This window comes from Melitaea cinxia, chromosome 27, assembly GCF_905220565.1.
Source record: "Melitaea cinxia chromosome 27, ilMelCinx1.1, whole genome shotgun sequence".
NCBI classification, from domain to species: Eukaryota; Metazoa; Arthropoda; class Insecta; order Lepidoptera; family Nymphalidae; genus Melitaea; species Melitaea cinxia.
In genome coordinates this window covers 5,344,828-5,369,897 of record NC_059420.1, presented here as the reverse complement: position 1 = coordinate 5,369,897, position 25,070 = coordinate 5,344,828, and the positions used below count along the sequence as shown (strand labels likewise).

The 25,070-nt window shown below is 46.1% G+C and overlaps 1 protein-coding gene and 1 pseudogene across 1 annotated transcript; one reads left to right on the top strand and one right to left on the bottom strand.

The window, feature by feature from the left end:
* Positions 1–750: 750 nt before the first annotated feature.
* LOC123666700 lies at positions 751–1,299 on the bottom strand (annotated as a pseudogene).
* A 5,649-nt stretch (positions 1,300–6,948) lies between these two features.
* LOC123666909 (E3 SUMO-protein ligase ZBED1-like) lies at positions 6,949–8,802 on the top strand. Its single transcript, XM_045600927.1, has 3 exons — positions 6,949–7,304; positions 7,643–7,845; positions 7,973–8,802. Exons 1-3 carry the CDS (start codon positions 7,111–7,113, stop codon positions 8,800–8,802), a joined length of 1,227 nt encoding a protein of 408 aa, XP_045456883.1. The 5' UTR covers positions 6,949–7,110.
* The last annotated feature ends 16,268 nt before the right edge of the window (positions 8,803–25,070 follow it).

The window sequence follows — 25,070 nt, the reverse complement described above, 5'->3', positions numbered from 1 at the left end:
ATAATTTTCGTACTAATTTAAGGTGTTCGAAGTCGGGCCTCGTAAAACACGACGTTGCAACTCGACACGAGCGATGATAATACCTAAAAACAACCACCGGTACGACGAACGTATCGAATGATATTTATAAAACAAAAAAAAAACAAAAAGAAAAAAAAAAAAAAAAAAAAAAAAAAAAAAAAAAAAAAAAAAAAAAAAAAAAAAAAAATTAAAAATAATAGTATAGGTAATTGTGTTGTCGATCCGAAGAGATTATTATCATTTACGAAAACCATTTAGTGAGTGAGTGTGTACATAATATACACGCACGAATAGGGTTAGGGCATTAATCTAAGCGAGCGAAACGGTATTTTCCTTCGAATGCTATATATGTATGTATATTATAACTTAAGCTAGAAATAGGAAAGCGAGATCTCTATAGGAGGTACAAGTCTAATTTAATTTTTACAAAATATACGTACTACGTAATATATCGTTTGTAGTAGAACGAAAACGTATGAGACTCGTATTCTTCCTTCATTTGTAAATATCGCAAGTTAACGTGTATGTATTATTAGAAATAAAGAGTCCCGAGAGGAAATACATGATACTTATTGACATAATAATTATGAAAACAATAATACATACATACGATCTATTATTATTATTTTTGATTTAATTTCATAAATATAAGTAGGTAGGTAGGTACGTGTTCGTTATTATTTCAAAAGTAGGTAAGTAAAAGTTCAAAGAGAGAAAGAAAATAATTTGTTTTGGTAATGATATGTAATAAAAAAAGAGACGTCTTAGATCGTTAGAAACGTTCGCTAACGTTGAATCGAGCGTGTGTGAAGGAATCATGTGCGGCCCTGAAAAGGGCCTTTTTTTATTGAAATCATTCGTATTTCAAGTAATAAGAAATACGAATAATAGTATTTAGTAGTTAGTCTAACCGCCGAAACCGTAGAGGGTGCGACCCTGACGTTTAAGGGCGTAAACGACGTCCATAGCGGTCACGGTCTTCCTCTTGGCGTGCTCGGTGTAGGTGACGGCGTCACGGATGACGTTCTCCAGGAAAACTTTGAGCACGCCGCGGGTCTCTTCGTATATCAGACCGGAGATACGTTTCACTCCTCCTCTGCGCGCCAGACGACGGATGGCGGGTTATCACGGAGAACCTTCCTGTGTCTTCCTGTTGTCGCGCCTCCTTTTCCCAGACCCTTTCCACCTTTACCGCGGCCGGTCATTTTCGTTAACTTGTTTTGATTTTAAGATTCAGCTCGAAATTCGTCCGTCCGTCGAGTCCTGACGACGATCAGTGAGTAGGGATATTCCGATACTAATAAATACGAGTAGGTACTCGATACTTTTGATTCGATACCAAGTATTTATTGTATCGAATCAATTTTGCGATACATAATCGGTATCGAAACAAAAATACTTGGTATCGAATCGAATCAGCAAAACAACCGAATACAATAAAAAAAACCGAGAACGCATCATACAGAACTATGAGAGCAAAAACGAGGCAAAAACAGTCAGCTAATCAGGTCGAAACAGTCAGCTAATCGAGTTACCGGTATTCGTCGCGTGGCAGCGTGAGTGACGTGTTGTCTCGCGCTGGGCTAGCCGAATTCGTCCGACTTCAGCCGAGCCCGCCCGAGCCGAAAGCGAGAGAAGACACCTTTTCTGCGGGGATTTATTCTTGCAGTTTAAGGTAGTGTAGTTGCCTTGGTGAGACTCATCCTGCCCCCCGCTAACCCCCGGTGCCAGTTGTACTCGCAAAGTCACCCGGCTTTGCTTGAGGAAGCGGCCGGGCCGTTTTCGTGGTGCACAGCGCCCCGCCAAGGTTTCTACACCCTGATCCTGCGCGCTTTTCGTGAGGAAAAGCTCCCGCAGTATCACCGTCAAGACTACCCACGTACCCGACTCTGCCTGCGTTTTGCGGTAACCGGTACCTGCTCGCGGGCGCCTAGCTGGGCCTCCCTTCGGGGTCTCACCCGGTTGGGTTGCACGCGCTGAGGGTTGCCGGCGACCTGGAGCGCTAGGGTGCTGAGGAGAAGGACGGACCACGATGTCGGAGGGGGGGGAACCACCCCCTCCTCGCGAGCAGCGGAGTAGGAGAGGCGGGCGGTCCGGTATACCGCGTACCGTCGTCCGCCGCGACATCTTCAACCAGACGGTTGAAGCCGTCGCGCCTCCCCCCCGCACCCCGCCCCCGGATACGGATTGCCAACGCCGATCGCCCGGCCGACCGCCCGGCCGACTGCCCGGCCGATCGCCCGGCTGAGGAGACCACTGGAGCCGCTGACGCGAACTTCGCAGCCGCCGTAGCTGCATCTACGGCGAGCGCAGAAGGGGCGAAGCGGGCTCGCTCGGAGGGATCCTCGCCGAGAACAGAGGACGAGGAGGATAAGCGCCCGCGACTCGTCTCGTCGGAGTGCGACTCCTCCTCGGTGAGAGAAGCCGCCGGTGAAGCGCTGGCTATAGCGCACGAGGACCCGCCTCAATCTCCACCCTCACTGGAGCGCGGAACGCTTCGGTTGGGGGAGTCCGAGTCCGAACCGTCGTGGCCGCGTGACTCGACCAGTTACGCAGCCCTGCCCTCCATGGCGGTAGACAAGGACCCCTCAAGACCGTCGTCTCCTCAGGCCGGACCGTCGACCGCGTCGTACGCCGCGGTCGCCGCTGCACCGCCATCGCCCAGGAGCCAAGCGGTGCAGCCTCCGAGGACTGCCGCCGCAGCGACTAACGCGATCAATAAGACGCCCAGATCGGCCTACCCCCCGATCACTGCCGAGTGTCTCCCCAACTGGACCCGGCGCTTCGGGGAAATAAGGAAGAGGCTCGGACGCGCCCCGAATGCACGACCGCTGGGGAAGGGAGTGCGCTTCCTGCCCAGCTCTCCTGAGGAGTTTCGGGTGGTGCAGAGGTACCTGGAGGAGGCCATGCAGCAGGACCAATCTATCTCCTGGTTTTGTTACAGCCCTGCCTCGGAACTGCCCGCCAAGGTGGCCATTAGAGGGCTACCCTTTGACACGCCGCCCGAGGAGGTGCTGGCGGCTCTGCAGGAACTGGGGTTCCCTGCGGAGCGGGCCAAGGGCATCCCGCCCACCAGGGGCCGACACGGGTGCGTGTTCTTCGTACAGCTGGCGCACATGAGCGTTGAAGAGCTCACCCAGCTGTACGGAGTTACAGAATTGCTGTGCATGCCCGGCCTAGTCATCGAGGCGTGGCGGGGCAACAGGGCGCCCCCCCAGTGCCACCGCTGCCAGGCCTTTGGCCACGCGTCGGCCAACTGCCATCGGCCGATAAAATGTGTCCGCTGCGCCGGCGAACACTTGGCGTGGGACTGCCCCAGACCCATAGAACAGCCTCCAACATGCGCCAATTGTAAGAAGGCGCATACCGCTAAGGACCGCAGGTGCGCGGTATTTAAGCGTGAGGCGAGGAAGAGGGGCATCTCGTTGGCCCCGTCCCGCCCCCCGCGCGCCAACAGGTCGTGTTGACCTACCTCGAACCGCCACCTGCACCAGTGCCGCAACCGCGGCGCAAAGGTGCAGAGAAAAAGAAGGAGCAGCCGAAGGCTCAAGCTGAGGGGTCGGGTGGAGCTCCACAGGAAGAGGGACCTGTGGAGCCCCCCTCGACGGAGCGAGCGGAGCCAAGACCTCCGACCACATTAATTGCACCCGCCAACCCTCCTACCGCCAGAGGCCAGCAGCAGCAGGCTGGAACAGGGGGAGGTCAAATCACCAAACCTAAGAAGAAAAAGAAGAAGACCAGACGCAGCAAGCGGGCGGCCAGGCCGGCCCGGGCGGAACCCGCGGCCGCCTCGACTCCGCAGCCGCGGCAACGAGAGGCGGCGGCATCTGCGCCGAGCGACCGAGACCCCCCCTCCTCAAGACCAACAACAGCCAGGGCCCCGAACCCGGACACGGTTGCCGCGATCCGGTTGTTCATGGAGGCCCTTACGTCGATCTTGGTGGCGTACACCCAGGATCAGGACATTGTGCCGGCGATCTCGGCTGGAATTGCTGCCCTCTCACAGCTAAATTCCAGCTGAGAATACTTTATTGGAACCCAGGCGGCATCAGAGGCCACGTTCGAGAGCTGACATTGCTCGCCCAGTCGAGGGACATCCACGTCATCCTCCTGGGCGAGACGAAGCTCTCGAGGGAGGTCGAGCTCCGAGTCCCGAACTTCTTCGTGTACCGGCGCGACGAGATCTCTCCCCGGGGATTCCCCTACAGGGGCACGGCAGCCCTGGTGAGGAGGGATATCGTACACGAGGAAGTGGAGCATGCACCGTACACCAGCACTCGTACACAGGGCGTTAGGGTGCATGCGGGGGACGAGGAGGAACTCCTGCTGTATGCCGCCTACAAACCACCCGGACTGACTTTCTGCAGCACTGATGTCCAGACGCTCTTCAGCTCACAGAAGCCTACACTAGTCGTGGGTGATCTCAACGCGAAGCACCCCAGCTGGGGCGCGCGCGTCATCACCCCGGCCGGAAGGCAACTGTTCGAGGATAGCGAACGTCACGGCTACGGTGTAATGGGTCCCGGAGCGCCGACCAATATACCGACCAATCCGAGACAGCAGCCGGACGTACTGGACATAGTGCTGCACCACGGATTGACAACCGCTGCCGATGTTGAGGTGGTATACGACCTCAACACGCAACACTTACCGATTCTGGTCACGCTCGCCCTCCAGCGAAGTTGCACAGTGGCCCGCAGGCCCAGATCGCGGGTCGACTGGGAGCGGTTCAGCGCTGCACTCGCGGGGTTCGAGCTCACGGTCACTGTTGCGACGTCTGCCGACGTTGAAGCGGCGACCGCGAAAATCTGCGGCGCAATCAAGTCGGCCAAGGATGCGGCGACTACTACGCAAGGCCCGCCTACGGGTAACAGGGACCGACTTCCGAACTCACTCCGCGAGAAGATGCGGAGGAAGCGGCAGCTTCGAAAGCTCTGGGCGCGCACTCGCTGCCCGAGAGTGAAGCGTGACTTGAATCGGCTTGCAGAGGAGGTAAGGCGCGCGCTCGTTGCTCTCGACGACGACAACTGGGAGGCCGCCGTCGATCGAGCGACTGAGCGCGACATCAGCCTGTACAGCCTCTGCAAAAAGTTAACCGGAGTGGACACACCCATCTACCCGCTCATGGACCGTGCGGGTAAAAGGGTATACTCTGCCAAGGAGAGAGCGGAAATCCTGGCAGAGTACATGGAGGGCCAATTTACCCCGAATCCGGCCAACACCGAGAGCGAGGATGTCGTCCGTCATCACGCGGCAGTCCGCGACCGAGTGGATCGATTCCTATCGGCGCCCACTCCGATGCTCCGGGGCGATGAGCTCATCACCCTGTCCGAGCTACGGAGGGCGATCCTCCGCCTGCCTCAGCGGAAGGCGCCAGGCGCCGACGGGATCACCAACGCCGTACTGATGCAGCTGCCTGTCGGGTGTCTCGCAGCGCTCACGAGACTCTTTAATGGGATACTCCAGTCGGGACACTTCCCCGAGGCGTGGAAAACAGGGAAGGTAATCGTCCTCCCCAAGCCCGGGAAGGACCGCCGCCTCCCTGGAAGCTACCGGCCGATCACGCTAATCTCGCACAGCTGGCGAGAGCCCTCGGTCACCTGGCCAGTGAGTTGAACAACCGGCACTGCACGGTCGGGGTCTTTCTCGACATGGAGAAGGCCTTCGATCGTGTATGGCACGCCGGGCTCCTGGCCAAGGTGATCGGTACGACGACGCCGCCCGCGCTTGTGCGAGTAGTGGCGTCGTTCTTGGAAGGCCGTAGCTTCTACGTCTCGGTGGAAGGCGTGGATTCCCAACCGCGCCCCATCCGGGCTGGAGTACCTACCCCAGGGCAGCTGTCTGTCGCCGCGCCTATATGCGGTGTACACGGACGACATCCCGACGCTCAAGGATCACCTAATGGAGTTCGAGGACGACGTGATGTTGGCGCTGTATGCGGACGACAGCGCCTACTTCGCGTCGTCGTATCATCACTTCGTCGCCACCAACAAGATCCAACGTCTGCTGGACCTGCTCCCCGAGTGGCTGGATAAGTGGAGGATGGCCGTCAACGTTGTTAAGACGGCCGCTCTGCTTACCGGCGGGTACAAGCCGTGGCGCCAGCTTACTCTCCGAGGCCAGGGCGTAGAGTGGAAGACCTCAGTGAGGTATCTGGGGGTCCACATCGACCGGAGGCTGCGCATGATTCCGACCGTCAACCAGGCGGTCATCCATGCAGCGGCGGCCCGGTCGAAGCTCCACTCGGTCTTCACCTCTAGATTACCGACAAGATCCAAACTGAAGGTCTACGGAGCCTACGTCCGCTCGCGACTAACGTATGCGGCCCCGGCTTGGTACGCCCTCTGCTCGGCGAGCCAGGCCAGACGGCTTCAGGTCCAGCAGAACCGGTGCCTACGTTTGATAGTAGGAGCTCCGAGGTACGTCAGGAACGACGTCATACACAGAGACACCAAGACGCCCACCGTGGAGGAGTATGTGCGTCGCCTCGCACGCACCATGTTCGCCCGCGCGGACAGGAGCGCGTGCACACACCTCCACGGTATCGCACCGCTTCACGCGAGACCACCAGACGGACGTCCCCTGCCTCGTGAGCTCCTACTGTCACCGCCGGTTCCCAGCACCGATGTCGGTGGCGACGAAAGTGACGACTACGACGACGGCTAGGACACCCGGGTTGCAACCGCGGTGTCCCCTCGAACTCCAACCAGACCAGACTTGCCGACCTCAACTGCTAACAGGCCATAGCCTTCTTTAAGTAGGTATGGCCCTGACCCATCGGGTCAAAACACAGATCCCGAGGGCGTAGTCCCTCGGTGATGACAGCCCGGGTGGAGAGGCTTATGCCTAAAAGCCCGTACCCGGACAGGCCCGCAGGCCTGTCAGGAAGAGCCATCTCTCTCTCGAGAGAAGAAAACACCCGCACCCGCTCGCAATTTGCGAGAAATTGCGAGCGGGCGAGAATGGCGAGATGATTTGCGAGTCGCAAATCATCTCGCCATTCCGCCATTGTGAAAGTGTTAAGTGATTGTTTACAAGTAATTTTATTAATTGTAATCATCAAATTCATCGGTTTATTCCAATGTTATCATGGCACCACCAAAATCTATAATATGGACACATTTTACCAAAACAAACGAAACAATTGCAAAATGTAAACAGTGTTTTAAGTCTGTGAAGTATTGTGGGAATACGTCGAATTTATTCAAGCATTCTAAAACTCATGGAATTTCTGTGGACAAAGGCAAATTACAGAAAAAAGAAAATAATAAGTCCAACGAAAGGTAGGATTCTAAACTTTTCTTTTTTTTTGCGATTGCTTTCCTAAGATGTTAAATAAAAAATCCTACCTACTCCTACCTATTTTATTTGTATAAAAAATAGTTTTGCAGCAGTGGTACTGTGATTGTCTTGTCTATATATTAATAATATATGAATAATAATTGATGACCGGTGATGAGATATTTCCTTTGTATAAATACGATTTAAACAATTTAAGGTTATGTGTTTGTTTTTGTTAGTGTAATAGTGTTGTTAAATGGCGGTAGTGTTGGAGTTGGTATTATCGATACTTTGAAGATTATCGATCTATCAAGTGTTAATTTTTGTTATTATGTTTCAGTTCAAAAAATACAATAGTGTTGGCCAACTCAAGGCATTTAATGGAAGATGATCAACCCCAAGCATCAACATCGAAAATTTCAGAAGATCGTGATGATTGCTCTAGTGTAACCACATTAACAAGTATGGACTCGGAGACTGCAAGGGAGCTATGTCTGAGCAATTCAATAAAGAATGCGTTTGAACGAATTTCATCTAATAAAGGTAAATAAATAGATATTTAATTAAATATTAGCAAAATAATATTAATACATATAGTATTAGTGTTAAAGAAAAAAATATAAATATTTAATTTAATATTACATGTATTAAAATTGAGTTTTATTTTTAGCTGGTGGTACGAAGTATAACAGAATTGTTCAAGCATTGATATTTTTTATCTGTCAAGATATGCGTCCATTTAATATAGTTGAAGGTGAAGGCTTTTTACGACTTGTAAAAGAACTGGAGCCTACTTTTAAAGTTCCTGGCGCAAAGTATTTAAAGAAAATTACTACCGAAAAGTACGAAGCTTGTATAACTATTTGTAAGTCCAAATTATCCAAGATAGACAATTTCTGTTTAACGCTGGACATATGGACAGAGACAATGAATGAAGTAGGATTCATGGGCGTCACCATACATTTTGTAGAAAATGGTCAAATGTGTATGTATTATCTTGCAACTCGTGCATTAAGAGAGCGACATACATCTGAATACATATCGGAAAACCTGCTGGATATTTTGAAAAAATGGAATATTCCACTTACCAAAATTCGTGCTGCTGTATCAGATAATGCCAGTTCAATGTTGGCTTCCATACGAATGTCTTTAGGCGAAAAAAAACATTTACCGTGTTTTGCCCATACTATTAACCTTGTAGTTGAAGAGGCACTAAAGTTGCCCAGTGTTAAATCAGCTGTTATAAAAGTACGAGAAATTGTTAATTGGATAAAAAATAGTGTTGTGCAGTCGGATAAGCTACGAAAAATCCAAATGCGTAATAATGTTTCGGCAGGATCAGTTTTAAAACTTATTGCAGATGTAAGAACTAGGTGGAACTCAACTTTTTTTATGTTAGAGCGATTTCTTAAGTTAAGAATAGTAATATCAGAAATTGTAATTGAGAGTGTAGTGGCTCCAAATTTGCCAAGTGCAGTGGAAATGGAAACCTTGAATTAGCTTACAACTGTATTAAAGCCTTTTGAATATGTAACAAGAGAATCATCGGGCCAAAAGTATGTAACAATCTCCAAAATTATACCAATGCTTAATTGCTTAACTACAGAACTGAATAGTATCACTCCAAACTCCGCTATCGTTAAAGAATGTAAGGATGTTTTATTGAGAGAGCTGAAAAGGAGGTATGGGATGATTGAATTAAACGATCATGCAGCCATTGCAACAATTCTAGACCCAAGGTTTAAAAATCTGCATTTCCAAGACCCCTCTGCATGCGGAAGAGCTATTCAAAAACTTAGAACCATGGTTGTCGGACAACTAAGTAGCCCAAGTGAGTCAGAAGATGATGTCTCATTTACTGCACCACCTGAATACGATTTTTGGAAACATCATAAAGAGTTAGCACATGGGCACAAGAAGAAAAAAAAATCTCATCAGGGAGATGAAGTTTCTCTTTATTTATCAAATCCAGTAGTTTCTCTTAAAAGCAACCCATTTGCAGAATGGGATGACATGAAGTTGGTGTTTCCTTGTCTGTACAAGTATGCACAGCAATATTTAATTGTTGTTGCAACATCAGTTCCTAGCGAGTGCCTTTTTTCCAAAGCCGGTGCAACAATGACACAAACAAGAAACAGATTGTCTTCTAAATACCTTGAACAGTTACTGTTTTTGGGCAATCTTAATGCTGAAGAGTTTTTTTGTTTAAATTATAATAAGCCTAATAAACATTTATAATAAATAAATAGTTTTTTTCGTCTCAATTTTGTTTAAATTATTATCCTTCAACGTTCATTGATAGCACCCTCAAAATAATAAAATAAAAGTTCCAAAAAGTATCGATATCAGTAAGTATCGATACTTGAGGAGTACTTATTTGTGTAGTATCGAAAAAAGATTTGAGTATTATCGAAATGAGTAAGTATCGATACTTAGGTGGTATCGGAAAATCCCTATCAGTGAGTGTTTTTCGATCGCACCGTTGCGCTATATTTATAGACATCGCTCTCTCGCCGTCGTCGGAGGGACCTAATTGCCGTGGCTCGGGGTGGGGATGGAGGGTAGCGAGGGGCGTCGCGGGGCGAGGCGGTGTGTGTTTCGTTGGCGATTTCCAATCACGTATATTATAATATTTTCATTGTTGTTATCATTATTATTATTTTGTATTTTTTATTTCGATTATCCGTCTTATTTTATATTTAATCGTGATAGGAAGGAATCGGATGATGGAAATTATTTTTCTAATAATAATAATATAGGTATAATAAATAGCTCTCGCTATACCTAACTAACTAGTCGATGTTCGTGAGTCTTTGAGTCTCTAGTTTTTGTAGTGTGAAAAGATTTACTTTCATTACCTATTATATATTTCCTCTTTTCTTTAGTGCTAAAGATTATTATATTATATATAATACATACATTTATTTTGTTTACTTATAGTATTTGTATAATGATACTAGTTAAGAGACAGATATTGACGTATGAACGTTTGAAACAAACAAAAGTCATAATTACGTATAGAAATATACGATTGGCCCTGAAAAGGGCCTTTTTGTTTTTTGTTTTTGTTTTTTCTCGATGTAGACGGTAAAACCGTCCGAGGAAGAAGAAGAAGAACGTGTCGAAATTTACGCACGCTCTCCACGGATCCTGCGCGCCAGTTGAATATCTTTGGGCATGATCGTGACGCGTTTGGCGTGAATGGCGCACAGGTTAGTGTCTTCGAATAGACCGACCAGGTAGGCTTCGCTGGCTTCCTGCAGCGCCATAACCGCCGAACTCTGGAATCGCAGATCAGTCTTGAAATCTTACGATAAAGAAATCTTACGATAATCTTAAAAAGGTACGTACGTAGGAGGTACTTGAGAAAGGGGCTCTTGCGCTTGAGCCCCTGAGCATTCCAAAAGAGGGTCCTCATCATTGTTTGAGACGCAGCAGCTCGGTGATGCCCCTGACGATAGCGTCAGTGGGGTCGTTGTCCGCTTGTAATGCGACCAGTACGTTCGTGAGGATCTTAATAGAGATCTCTAAAACGGACGATGATGCAGCTGGTGACTTCTTGCTCGGTCGCTTCTCCTTCTTCGCCTGTTTCCCTCCAGGGGTGGTTGCAGGCAGAGTTGGGGTTGCGACCTCGGCGGTGTTCGCTTGAGGAGTAGGAGGCGCTTCCGCCTTCCTCCCTTTTCCTCGGTTCTTCTTCCTCTTCTTTTTATTTGATGCAGGCGCCTTCGACTGCCTGTCGACAGGGTTATTAGCCGGGGCCATCAGCGTTGTCGCTGTTGCCTCGGCTGAGACTGTGGTGCGGTCCATAACTTCGGCCGTCCTCGAGGTAGCCTTGGTTTCCTTTTTGTTGACAGTAGTGCAGGCCACAGTGCCAGCTTTCTTGTTCCTGGCTTCTCTCTTGAGAGAAGAAGATGGGGCAAGAGGTGTTGTTGGCCGGGTGCGCGCCGCTGCAGTTGGCGCACGTGGGAGGCTCCTCGACCGGCCTAGGGCAGTCCTTGGCCGTGTGTTCCTCCCCGCACCTGACGCAGGCTAACTTCCTGTGGCAGCCGTGGCTCGAGTGCCGGAACTGTTGACATCTGTGACACTGTGCTGGGCCCTTCTTCCCTCGCCAGGCCTCGATCTTCACTCCGGACATGCATAGAAGTTCTGTGATGCCGTATATTCCCGGCATCACGTTGGGCGTCCTTTTGAGGATAGCCAGGAAAATGCAGCCTGGTCTTCCTTTCCTGGCGTTTATAGGACGCACGTACTCCGGAGTGTATCCCAGGCTACGGAGCTCCTCTTCGATCTCCTCGGCTGCTGTGCTGCAGACCTCGTATAGCGAGCTTCACGCTCTTGTCGGCTGGTAGCGAGTAGGAGAACCACGAGATTTGCTCCGTTGACTCCAGCTCGCTAAGGAAGCGCTGTGTCGCTCTGTATTCAGCCTCAGTTTTCGGGGTGAACCGTACTCCCTTCGCGTAAGGGCGGGCGTTTGGCGTGTGTCCGAGTTTTTCGCGGAGGCGCCTGATGTGCTGGGTCCAATTCGGGAAGAACTCCACCACCAGAGGCGGGAAGTTTGTGGTCTTCCTCGCCGGTTGGCTATTCCCCGAACTGGAGCTTCGGGCATCCGGCGCGCTCGACGCAATTGCCTGCGCTTGAGGTGTGGGTGCTCGGGATGGGGGAGCACGAAGTGCGTCAGCAAACGATAGCGGCGACGTATCGACCTGCATCTGTTGCTGCGGTGATTCTGTGGGGGCTGCGTCGGGGCAGTGACGCTTCGCTTCTTCTGCTGAAGAGCTATCGTCGCTTGCCGCTGAGAGTTGCCTCCTCCTTGGGTTGGTGAAAGCTTGAGTCGCCTCCTGGGGACTGGCGTCATGCTGAATGGCTTCTTGTTGGTTGCTCAGGTGCTGCTTGAGCACCCTGATGCAGTCTTCTGACATGAGACCGCTTTTATCAAGGCGGTCTGCGATCTCCATGTTTGTCTTGAGCCTGGCTTCAGGGGACAGTTTCTGAAGATCTGTCGCCGATCCGGTTCTCTGAAGGACTTCCATAGAAGCGGAGCGTCCTTTGGATCCGGCGAGGTTGCTTGCTCCCGACCTGTGGGGCGTCGGCGTGCTGCGCATCGCTACTGAAGTGGCGATGGCACGTGGTATGGCGGTGTTGCGCGCGGTGTTTGTTGCGCCAGATACACTTGCGCGTTGTTCGGTCTGCCCTCGTGTGCAGGCTCCCGGAGTAGCGCTGATTGGTCCGGGTACTTTCGTGATGACAGAGTTGTTTGCCGAAGGATGCGTCGGCGGACCGGCTGGGTCCCTGCCGGCGTGATGCGTGTGGCCCTGAGAAGGGCCTTTTCGGGTTTTTGGACTTCCGTCCATGATGGATGCAACCATCCGCGACCGAAGACGGCGCCGCACTGAGCGAGCTCAGCGGGCGACCGCCGGTGTCAACATACGGCGACTATCCCTTCGTTCGCGAAAGCGAACGGCGAAACTCGAGCGGTGCCGAGATTCGTTTTTTTCTTAAGGTCCGTGCGGAGAGATGTTGAGTTGTTGATTGCTTGCCGATCCTGATATAGATATAAAATTTTCCGGCGTTCCGGTGTTTTATCGACTTCATGTCGCTGCCCCGTTACGTCCGTCCAATAGTTACGGGACTATTCGAACCAATGAGAAGTGAGATCGTCGCCGCACGGTGGGGATAGCGACCGATAAACAAGCAAGCCCCCCCCCCCCCGACGCGCACATCGACGTATGAAAAAAATAATAATAATTAAGATTAGAGTATATCTTAATCATTATTATGTGTTGATATGTATGTATTTTAAGACGCTGTTACAAATTCCATAACTATGCAAGCTTTTTTTTTTTCGTAATATCATCTTGTAAATTAAAAAAAATCTCGTTTCACAGTATTATTATTCTCTACTTTTTTTTGAACGTCTATAATTTTTAAAATACAAGACCTAGATTTTTTTTATATTTTTCTGACCACTATTATGACTTAGCCTGTTACCCGATTCCGGCTTGACATCGACTTCTGGGACACCCTGTTTACACATTCAAGATGCTGAAAACGCAAAACAACTTTGGAAAAAATCTACCAAATCATTTTAAGACAGTGGATTGACTAGAAAAGTAGGATTGCTAAAATATTTGATAAATACAACACTAGAGACGAGTGAAAGTGTAGAAGCATAGGTAAATAAGATAATGTCATTTGCCCACAAGCTAAGAAAGATCAATTTTAAAGTTGATGAAGAGTGGTTGGGAACACTGATGCTTGCTGGCTTACCTGATACTTACAAGCCGATGATTATGGGTATAGAAAGCTCTGGTGTGAAGATAAGTGCTGATATGATTAAAACAAAACTGCTTAACGAAATAAATCAATTGATTCAGACACTACCGTACTTTACACAAAGCATAGTAAGTTTAATAAGCCTAATAATAATAAAAGTCAAAATAAAGGCCCGAGATGTTTTAACTGCAACCGCTATAACTATTTAAGAAAGACTGTTGGTTCAAGAAAAATAAAAAGGAACAAAGTAATAATAATTCTGGCTATGTAGCTGTGTTCTCAGCAACAGCTGATAATGATGATGGGTGGTATATTGATTCAGAAACATCTATGCACATGACGATGAGTCAAGACTGGCTTTATGATGATGTACCCCTACCGATTACGAATATTAAAATAGCAAATGACAAAATGCTTCCAGTCAAAAGGTGTGGCAAGGTAGACTTACAAGTTAAAACAAAAGAAGGTAAACAAACTATTCAATTAAAAAAATGTTATGTATGTTCCAGAATTAGCAACAAATTTATTGTGTGTTAGTCAACTAATTAAAAATGGTTGTTCTGTACAGTTTACTAACAATGGCTGTAAAATATTTAATAATAAGAAAACTGAAGTAGCATCTGCACATCTTATCAATGATATGTACCGGCTGAATACTAATACTATTCCAGCATACAATTGCAAAGCTGAAAATTCAGCTTTCTTATTGTGGCATCAAAAAATGGCACATCTAAATTTCAGAGACTTAAATAGAATGACAGACAGTACTGATGGAGTGAAATTAGTTAAATATACAAACAAAATAATATGTGAATTCTTTCAACAAAGAAAACAGTAAAGACTGCCTTTTCGAGCTGGAGGTGCCCGAGCCAAGAAACCTCTAAGTTAGTACATTCTGACTTACGTCGACCGCTGGAAGTGAAATCACTAGGAGGGGTACTTCCTCACATTAACTGATGATTATGGGAGACCGAGGGGAATTGTGACAGAGGAGAGTTGTGACACAGTCCATTTCTCAGAACTGAGAACTGCCAGCGACCTCGCAACAGCGTACGTTTGTTGTTTCCGAGACTCGTTATGTGACGCAGTATGCAAAAACAGTTTACGGGAAGTGGTTGTGAGTGTACAACGTTCGTACACAAAAAAGTGCAAAAAGTAAGTTTTTTATCAAAATTTTGATTGCATATATATCGTTACGTATTATGTTTGCATTGTTACGAATTTTTTTTTTCATATGCTTTGGTCTTTAAAGTTTCTAGTGTAATATTATTATTTTTTGTATTGACATCTTATTATGGAATTAGAAATTATTATTATAACCTACTCACGGTTTTTCACACCTAGGCGAGTTGTGACAGCATGTCACAACTCTCCTACTGTTGTTAGTATTTGTAGCAAGGCTATGGTTATTTACTCTGTGGTATAATATTGCATAGTAAATTGTTATTTTTTCGTTTCAGAATGCCAAATAAATACAAACGAAAGACTGATATGAGTAGTGTCGAAATTTATGAATTAGCCTTTGAAGAAGTCACATTGAGAGGTAAAAGTCTTAGGGATGCGGCATCTTCTTACAATCTTAACTATATGTCCTTGCAAAGATATATTAAGAAGAAAAAATCACATCAAGCTAATTTAACAAGCGAACCTCCATCTGTTGGTTATGTTAGCCAAACGGTTTTTACAAAAGAAGAAGAAAATATATTATGTGAGTATTTGTTGACATGTGCAGCAATTAACTTCGGGCTTACAACAAAGGAGACAAGAAGTTTGGCGTATTTATTAGCGAAAAAATATAACAAAAAAATTCCGAAGTCATGGGAAGAAAACAAGAAAGCAGGAGAAGTGTGGCTTAAACTATTTATGCAACGACATCCTGATTTGTCTTTAAGATTGCCACAAGCCACAAGCATAGCTCGCGCCACGAGCTTTAATAAAACAAATGTGGCTGCTTTTTTTCCCAAATATTCCTCCGGTTCTCTGTAGGACCAAATAAAGACCACCTTTCTGTAGGAAAAAAGTTGTCATTACCTCGTGATAATAAAGTGTAGTTGACTTGGTGAGCCTCATCCTGCCCCCCGCTAACCCCCGGTGCCAGTTGTACTCGCAAAGTCACCTGGCTTTGCTTGAGGAAGCGGCCGGGCCGTTTACGTGGTGCACAGCGCCCCGCCTAGACTTTTACACTCTGATCCTGCGCGCTTTTCTTGAGGAAAAGCCCCCGCAGGATCACCCGTCGAGACTACCTACGTACCCAACTTTGCCTGCGCTTTAGGGAAACCGGTACCTGCTCGCGGGCGCCTAGCTGGATCTCCCTTCGGGGTTTCACCCGGTTGGGTTGCACGCGCCGAGGGCTGCCGGCGACCTGGAAGCGCTAGGGTGCTGAGGAGAAGGACGGACCACGATGTCGGAGGGGGGGGGGAGCCACCCCCTCCTCTCGAGCAGCGGAGTAGAAGAGGCGGGCGGTCCGGTATACCGCGTACCGTCGTCCGGCGCGACATCTTCAACCAGACGGTTGAAGCCGTCGCACCTCCCCCCGCACCCCGCCCCCGGATACGGATAGCCAACGCTGATCGCCCGGCCGAGGGGACCACCGGAGCCGCTGACGCGAACTTCGCAGCCGCCGTAGCTGCATCTACGTCGAGCGCAGAAGGGGCGAAGCGGGCTCGCTCGGTGGGATCCTCGCCGAGAACTGAAGATGAGGAGGATAAGCGCCCGCGAATCGTCTCGCCGGAGTGCAACTCCTCCGCGGTGAGAGAAGCCGCCGGAGAAGCGCTGGCCATAGCGCATGTGGACCCGCCCCAATCTCCACTCTCACTGGAGCGCGGATCGCTTCGGTTGGGGGAGTCCGAGGAATCGTCGTGGCCGCGTGACTCGACTAGTTACGCAGCCCTGCCCTCCATGGCGGTCGCCGCCGCACCGGCATCGCCCAGGAGCGGTGCAGCTTCCGAGGACTACCGCCGCGGCCATTAACAAGACGCCCAGATCGGCCCCCCGATCACTGCCGAGTGCCTCCCCTACTGGACCCGGCACTTCGCGGAAATAAGGAAGAGGCTCGGACGCGCCCCGAATGCACGACCTCTGGGGAAGGGAGTGCACTTCCTGCCCAGCTCTCCTGAGGAGTTTCGGGTGGTGCAAAGGTACCTGGAGGAGGCCATGCGGCAGGACCAGTCTATTTCCTGGTTGTGCTACAGCCCTGCCTCAGAACTGCCCGCTAAGGTGGCCATCAGAGGGCTACCCTACGATACACCGCCCGAGGAGATGCTGGCGGCTCTGCAGGAACTAGGGTTCCCTGCGGAGCAGGTCAAGGGCATCCCGCCCACCAGGGGCCGACACGGGTGTGTCTACTTCGTGCAGCTGGCGCACATGAGCGTAGAAGAGCTCACCCAGCTGTACGGAGTCACAGAGCTGGCGGGGCAACAGGGCGCCCCCCAGTGCCACCGCTGCCAGGCCTCCGGCCATGCGTCGGCCAATTGCCATCGACCAGTTAAATGTGCACAAAAGGAGAAGGAGCAGCCGAAGACCTAAGCCGCGGGGCCGGGAGGAGCTCCACAGGAAGAGGGACCTGCGGAGCAAACGGAGTCTAGACCTCCGACTACGCTGATCGCACCCACCAACCCTCCTACCGCCAGAGGCCAGCACCAGGCTGGAACAGGGGGAGGTCAAACCACGACGAAGAAGACCAAACCTAAAAAGAAGAAGACCAGACGCAGCAGGCGGGCGGCCAGGCCGGCCCGTTCGGAGCCAGCGGCTGCCTCGACGCCGCAGCCGCGGCAACAGGACGTGGCGGTGCTTGTGCCGAGGATCCAAGATCTTCCGCAAATGCAAACGCGCTAACCACCACCAACAACTGGAGCCCCCAACCAGGACACCGCAACAGTGATCCGGCTGTTCATTGAGGCTCTGACTTCAATCCTGGTGGCCTACACCCAGGGCCTGGATATAGTACCTGCAATCTCAGTTGGAATAGCCGCTCTAAACACGGTTACATTCCAGCTAAGAATTATTTACTGGAACCCTGGCGGCATCAGGGGGCATGTTCGGGAGCTCACGTTGCTCGCCCAGTCGCAGAACGTGCACGTGATTCTCCTGGGCGAGACCAAGCTCTCGAACGACGTCGAGCTCCGAGTCCCCAACTACTACGTGTACCGGCGCGACGAAGTCTCTCCCCGGGGATACCCATATAGGGGTACGGCAGCCCTGGTGCGGAGAGACATCGTGCACGAAGAGCTGGCACACTCGCCCTTCGTCAGCTTACGCACACAAGGGGTCCGAGTGTGTGCGGGAGGGGATGAGGAGCTAACCCTGTATGCCGCCTACAAGCCACCCGGCCTACCCTTCTGCAGCGCGGATGTCAAGACGCTGTTTACCTCGCAGGCGACTTCCATAATCGTGGAGGACCTCAACGCGAAGCATCCGGCGTGGGGCTCTCGCGTGATCAACCCGGCGTGGGGCTCTCGCGTGATCAACCCGGCAGTGAGGTGCCTGCTGGAGGACAGCGAACGGCATGGCTACGGCGTAGTGGGCCCAGGAGCGCCTACTCACGTGCCCGCAGCCGCTAGCTATCGGCCGGACGTTCTGGACATCGTGCTGCATAAGGGGCTAAAACACCACATGGATGTCGAGGTCATTTACGATCTCGACACACCACATCACCCAATACTGGTCGCGCTTACCCTCTAGCAAAGTGTCCTGGTACCCAGAAGACCACGGTCGCGGACTAACTGGGACCGCTTTACCAGGGCACTCACGGGGCTGGAGTTTGCGGTCCCTGCTTCGACTGATGCCGAAGTCGAAGGGGCAGTGCAAGAGATCACCGGAGCCATTAAAACGGCACTCGACGAGGCCACCACGTTGCAACCCACTACTTTTTGTAAGCTTCATTAAATAAATAAATAAAACCATGTCTCATCAGTCTTGTTTTACTCAATTTATTTTAAGCCTTTAGTTAAGTAAAAAATGTCCGATTTAAGTCAATTTTTTTTTCATGAATAGGTTTTGAAGAACACTTTTAAATGCATTTACCTACTATTCCCTATCTCGCAAGCCAAAGACAAAAAAGCAGTATGAATTTGTGGGGTCACAGCGGACCACACGGTAAAGTTCAGGGCGTGTCCCGCCTGCAGCCCACATGGATTGCTACAACAAATAGTTAAATTATAGTGTGGCGTGCTGTTTAAAAAATATGTGACCCGCGCGCCGCCCACATGGCCTGCCTCTCTAGAAATACTTATATATGTGTGGCGCTGAGAGTGTTAAAAGGCAACGCTTTGTTGAGCTCAACAACTTGCAGGAAAATGAAAATTTTCACCTCGCTAATAAACAAGACGTATTGATTTTAAAAATCATGTCATGAAAGTAAAACTAGCAATGCAAATTATTAAGCGTTCAATCATCTAGAAATCCTTTTTTTTTCAGTGATGCGATCGATAATAACAATCCGTCGATTTAATAACAATCCGTCGACCTCGGGGTTCAGGGTTATCTATAAGAAGCTCTTGGTTCATATGGAACTTAAAGAAAACTGTGTATCTCTGAAACAATTTACTCTACTTATCTGTTCTTCATCCGCTGATCACTTCAAAGTAACGACCAAATGACACAGGGCAGATTCACAAAATTCATGTATGATTGAAATAAATATAAATAATAGTAAATTTATGTATGATTTGAATTTACCCATAGCGCTTGATCATTTTTTTCTTTCATAGCAGTTTATCTCCTATATTGCTGGAAATGTAACAAGGTATTTACTATCTAATATAGCGTGCGCTGAATGTTTATCAGCATTAGTAGCAAATGCATCTTCTCATTATAATTCGTTCATATTAATTAAAGATAGAGGAATTCATACGTATCCCTGTGAATTGTTCATGTGAAAAAAGTAATATAGAATCGAAAAATAATTTTTAACAAAAAAAAAACCGACTTCAAAACGGAAACTAAAAAGTGAAAAATAAATTTACTTAGTACAAAGTAATTCGTATTTTGATTTAGTTAATCAGAAATGATTAAATAAATATTTTATAATTTTGAAGTCGGTGCCAAGTAAAACAATAACTACTCTAGTATCTACTCATAAGTTGTATTCAGTTTTCTTTCATAATTTGTTTCATTGACTATTAGGTTGAATACTGTTGTTATTCTGTTATTGTTTTGACATATCTAATAATATTTTTTGTAATTGTTTGTTGTGTGTGTGTGTGTTGTTTGTATTTGTTATTGTAGCCAGGTTATTGTAGAATTTACTTGGCACCAACTTCAAAATTATAAAATATTTATTTAATCATTTCTGATTAACTAAATCAAAATACGAATTACTTTGTACTAAGTAAATTTATTTTTCACTTTTTAGTTTCCGTTTTGAAGTCGGTTTTTTTTTTTTGTTAAAAATTATTTTATTTTACAATTTTTAGTGATGGGTAGACCTATAACAAGGATGCTTTTTCTCTTATATCGGGGGTTTGGAAACATACACAATACACAATCACAAACACCCAGATCACGACAAACATCTATATGGCCAATACAAATGTCTGTCGTGCGCGGGGATTGAACCCACTAACACCAGCGCAACAGCCGGTGCTGTGACCGTAAAGTGAGAGTGAAGTTCGCTATCAGGTGTACGTAATAACAACCGGGACTGACAGCCTAGCGTGTTCTCCGAGGCTAGGTTGGGAGAACCACAAGGATTAACAACTAGACCGAAAATAAATATTTGTATAAACATAAATATCCACTCCGAGCGGGAATAGAACCCGCGACCGTCGGTGTTTAGGCGCCGCCGACACGGCACATGCACCATTATATCAAAGCGGTCGTCAAACCAGAGCAAAGCAAAAGGTAACTGCTGTAAATTGTTGAGAAATTCCCTCGAGTGTTTATGGATCACACAGCAGGTAATTGCTATAAATCGTTGAAAAGTTCCCTCGACTATCTTTCGTCTCCATCATCAGACTTTAATGGCACTTGTAACTCATATAGGTGTAAAGTTCTCATCAATAGAAACGAATTAAGTTCAAACAGCAGGTAATTGCTATAAGTCGTTGAAGAGTACCCTCGACTATCTTTCGTCTCCATCATCAGACTGAAATGGCACTTATAACTCATATATATGCAAAGTTCTTGTCAATAGAAACGAATTAAGTTCAAACAGCAGGTAATTGCTATAAATCGTTAAAGAGTTCCCTCGACTAACTTTTGTCTCTATCATCAGACTGTAATGGCACTTATAACTCATACAGGTGCAAAGTTCTCATCAACAGAAACGAATTAAGTTCAAACAGCAGGTAATTGCTATAAATTGTTGAAGAGTTCCCTCGACTATCTTTCTTCTCCATCATCAGATCGACTCCAGACTTTTATTAAATAGTAGTGCTTTATAGTGCTTAATGAAAACATGATTAAAATTACTAGTCACCCTTACGATTTTTGAAAGTTTCCCTCGATTTCTCTGGGATTCCATCATCAAATCCTGGTTTCCTTATCATGGTATCAAACTATGAATATCTCCTTTCCAACAAAAAAAGAATTATCAAAATCGGTTCATAAACGAAGAAGTTATCCCCGAACATACATAAAAAAAAAATATATATATATATATACGGTCGAATTGAGTAACCTCCTCCTTTTTTTGAAGTCGGTTAAAAAGGAAATAGATCGTGATTCTCGTAGAATGGTAACTAAAACACTGAAGTTGTTCATTTGAACAGATATTTTTAATGTTCTTCACGCTCATTTATTTGAACAAAAACCATGCAGCAATCATTGTCTGCATTTGATCAGAGCCGTGATTGAAACATATATTGATATACGCGTCTCATATTCAATTCGAAAGTCAAATGTTAATAGGACTAAAAGACAGCTTTGTAACAAGCTTACGCTTTTTAGCGGTCAATAAAATGAGAAATCATAATTATATAATAAACATGACATATTATGTTGAAGCGCCTATTATTTTGTTATTAAGAACGGCAACATTACGAGTATTTATTGTCTACGTCTAATTGTCTCTGCCCACTTACAATTTTTCTATTCGACCGACATCTTTGTAACGCTAACGAGCTATAAACTTATATTCAAGAAAATAAAGTATTTAATTTCTACAACTTCGACATCAAACATTTTGGCGACCGTTACAGGGCATACATTAATTGCAATCTACGGAAACAAAAAACAAGAAATAAGAAATACGCAATTACGTTTTGGCGGCTATTCGACGATCCAACTATTGCAATTATTGCATTATCTGTGGCCAGAGTAACCCAGCTGGAAAAGTGATCGTATTTCTAAAGATACAAGGACAAAAGAAAGGAAAGAAGATTGCGCGTAAATACAACCAACGCTTTGACCTAATTAGCTTAGTGCCCTGCTATTTTCCAATTTTATACCCAAACCTACATGTAATACCTTTAATAACGTCACGTCGTATAACGTCCTTTAATTTCATTAGTTTCTTTTAATACCTAGTAAATATAATATATTCACGATAAATTAATACATGAGAATACGTAATTACCTACATTGAGACTACGCTTCAGCCTATAATATCCCACTACTGGGCATAGACCTCTTTCCCCATGTAGGAGAAGGATCAGAGCTTAATCCACCACGCTGCTTCTGGGTTCTGCTGGGTTGGCGGATATATTCCCTACCATGAGTAACGATCGCTATCAGGTGTACATGGTAATAACCGGGACCGACGGCTTAACGTGCTCTCCGAGGCACGGTGGGGAGACCCACTAGGACTGCACAAACACCCAGGCCACGGCAAACACCTGTATGGCCAATACAAATGTTTGTCATGTGCGAGGATCGCATCGGCCAGCGCAACAGATACAATCCATGGCTGTAACCATTGCGCCAATGCGGTGTTGACATTGAGACTATTATAACGAAATTAAAAAAGGTAAAGCTTTGAAAATAATTTATCAAGACATTAGCATTTTCGTTCTTTTCTTTCAAAGAAGTATAAAGATATATAAGTATTGAAAACGTATCGGTATCTAACGTTTTCTTTGCAGACTATTTTCCAGTTAAATCGAGACGGGAGCCGTGCGGCCATTTTGTACGGGCCACCCGTTTTGAGATCGTGATTCGCGGGACAGGTGCCTCAAAAGTGAGGAGAGTGAGCGATTATTTTGCTTATTTAAATTAATACGATTTTATTATTATTTCGTGTTAATATCAAAAATGATTAGCGACAGTGATTTTAAGCATGATCGAAATACCTTAGTTACTAAGCGTTCTTCTATAAAAAGTCGTATTAACCCTCCGTTGGTCGCGTGGGGTCTTTGAAAGCCCAGGTGTTACAGAAATGTAAAATGTTAACATTTAAAACCATCTCAGCGATTCAATATTTTGGGTACCCTCCTAATTTGGATTATACTTGCTGCGTATACCCATTAACTTCAGTTCGTGTGTAAGTGGCGTAAGATACAAACGTGTTTTGTGCGTACGGGCTTTGAAAGACCCCACGCGACTAACCGCGTAAGTAAAATTTAATTGATTTTTTTAGTTTAGATTTCATTTGTAACATATTTTTATGTATTTTTTTTTGTTATTTTAAATTTAATTAACTGGTAAAATGGACGAAGAACAACAGCGTCATATATCAAGCTGGTTAGATAATGAAAATAACGATGTTTACGGTGGTAGTAATGATGAAGATGGTGAAGGCGGTATATATCCGGATAAAAGGAGTAAGCATAACACTGATTCTGAGCAGAAATGTGAAGATGAATCTACAGAATAATATGAGGTATCTCGGGACGAACTGGTTGAGAATTGGGAATCTTTGCGTGAGCATCGTCAGGTTCTGGAATCGTTGGACGAACAGCATGTGTTTGTGGAATCGAATAAACAACACATAGATTTGAAAAGTTCGTATAGAGATGATGATGAAGAGCCATTGATAAATATATCGTCACAAAAGTTTTTCATCGTCAAAAAGAGGGAGAGAAATGGGACCTACAAAATAAGTTGCAAATTGATTGATAAATTGCAAAGTGACATAAAAAAAAAGAAAAAAAATGAGGAAGATACCTTTGCATTCATTGTCCAAGATCATCAGATCGAAAATTCAAATCTGTTTGCCATTATTGTAAGGGTAACATATGCCTAACACGTATTAAAACGGTATACACCGACTGTGTCCAATAAGATAATCGGTAAAAAAATGACTGACTTCAATTGGTAAAAGTTTATGTTTTTTTTTGTTGGTGTTTTCCAAATTTCACGTAACTGTCTTTGTTATTTTAGTGTTATTGTATATAGATTTATTAAAAGGAGAAGTTCCTGCATTTAGTTACATTAAAACATTTTTTTTGTGATTGTGATCTCAAGGAGAGAAATTTAGGTTCCTACTTTTAAATTGTAAGTTGAAGTCAGAAATATAAGAATATTTTTACGTAACTCGTTGTAGTTATGTTGTAATTAGGTTAATTACCAATAATTTGCTAAGATAGTTAAGAAAATTTAATTAGATAGTTGTTTTTTAGGCTGTTTATTTTTGGGGTTTTGAGAGACCCCACGCGACCAACCGCGTAAACGAAAAATGCGCGACCGACCGAGGGTTAAGCATCATATTCGTCGTGTCATGGGTGTAACACAATATTATTGCATATCTCAGCGTGCTATCATTCCTTGATCTAATGTTGGTAAAACCTATAATATATATATAGTCTATGGTTTTTGTGAGAGTCAATGGTCCCAGAGAGTCGCCATCTTAGAGAGTGGGATTAAAAACCAAGCGTCAGGTATGTGACATCTCGATAACTAATTATAAGATTGGAATAATAACAGCATATTATTTATATTTGGTTATGTATAATTACAAGTAAACTAATGTAATATTATTAAATGATAAGTAGTATAAGTATAGATATAACATATAAATAGTGAAATGAAAATATGTTAGATACAGTAAATAATGTGATTTATTTGTGATCAGTACTTCTATGTTCAAATACATAATGTTAATATAGTAGACTTGTGGTTTTAATTTAACAACCCTTCTGAAATGATTCCTACATGGGTAACACCCATCTTACGTTCGAAGAGTTAGGAACTTTGTTTGCAAAAGTCGAGGCTATTTTAAACAGTAGGCCTTTGTATCCCTTGTCATCCAATCCCAATGATTATCGTTCCTTAACACCTGGGCACTTTCTGATAGGTCGGCCAATGCATTCGTTAATTTCGTCATCGCTTCCTAACTCTAACACTAATTAATTACAACGACATGCAAAGGTGGAATCGGTACTTTTCACGGGGAGGAGGATGTTGAAGCACCTATTATTTTGTTTTTAAGAACGACAACATTATTTTTTGTCTAAGTCTAATTTTCTCTGCCCACTTACAATTTTTCTATTCGACCGACATCTCTGTAATGCTAACGAGCAATAAACTTATATTCAAGAAAACAAAGTATTTAATTACTACAACTTAGTTATGTTGGACCAAAGTATGAGAACAATAGAAGTAAATGCTTGATCAGCGAA

Coding starts and splice junctions, on each gene's coding strand:
- LOC123666909 (XM_045600927.1), top strand. CDS start 7,111: ATGGCACCACCAAAATCTATAATATGGACACATTTTACCAAAACAAAC. Junction 7,305..7,642: donor AATAATAAGTCCAACGAAAG/GTAGGATTCTAA, acceptor ATTATGTTTCAG/TTCAAAAAATACAATAGTGT. Junction 7,846..7,972: donor ACGAATTTCATCTAATAAAG/GTAAATAAATAG, acceptor TTTTATTTTTAG/CTGGTGGTACGAAGTATAAC.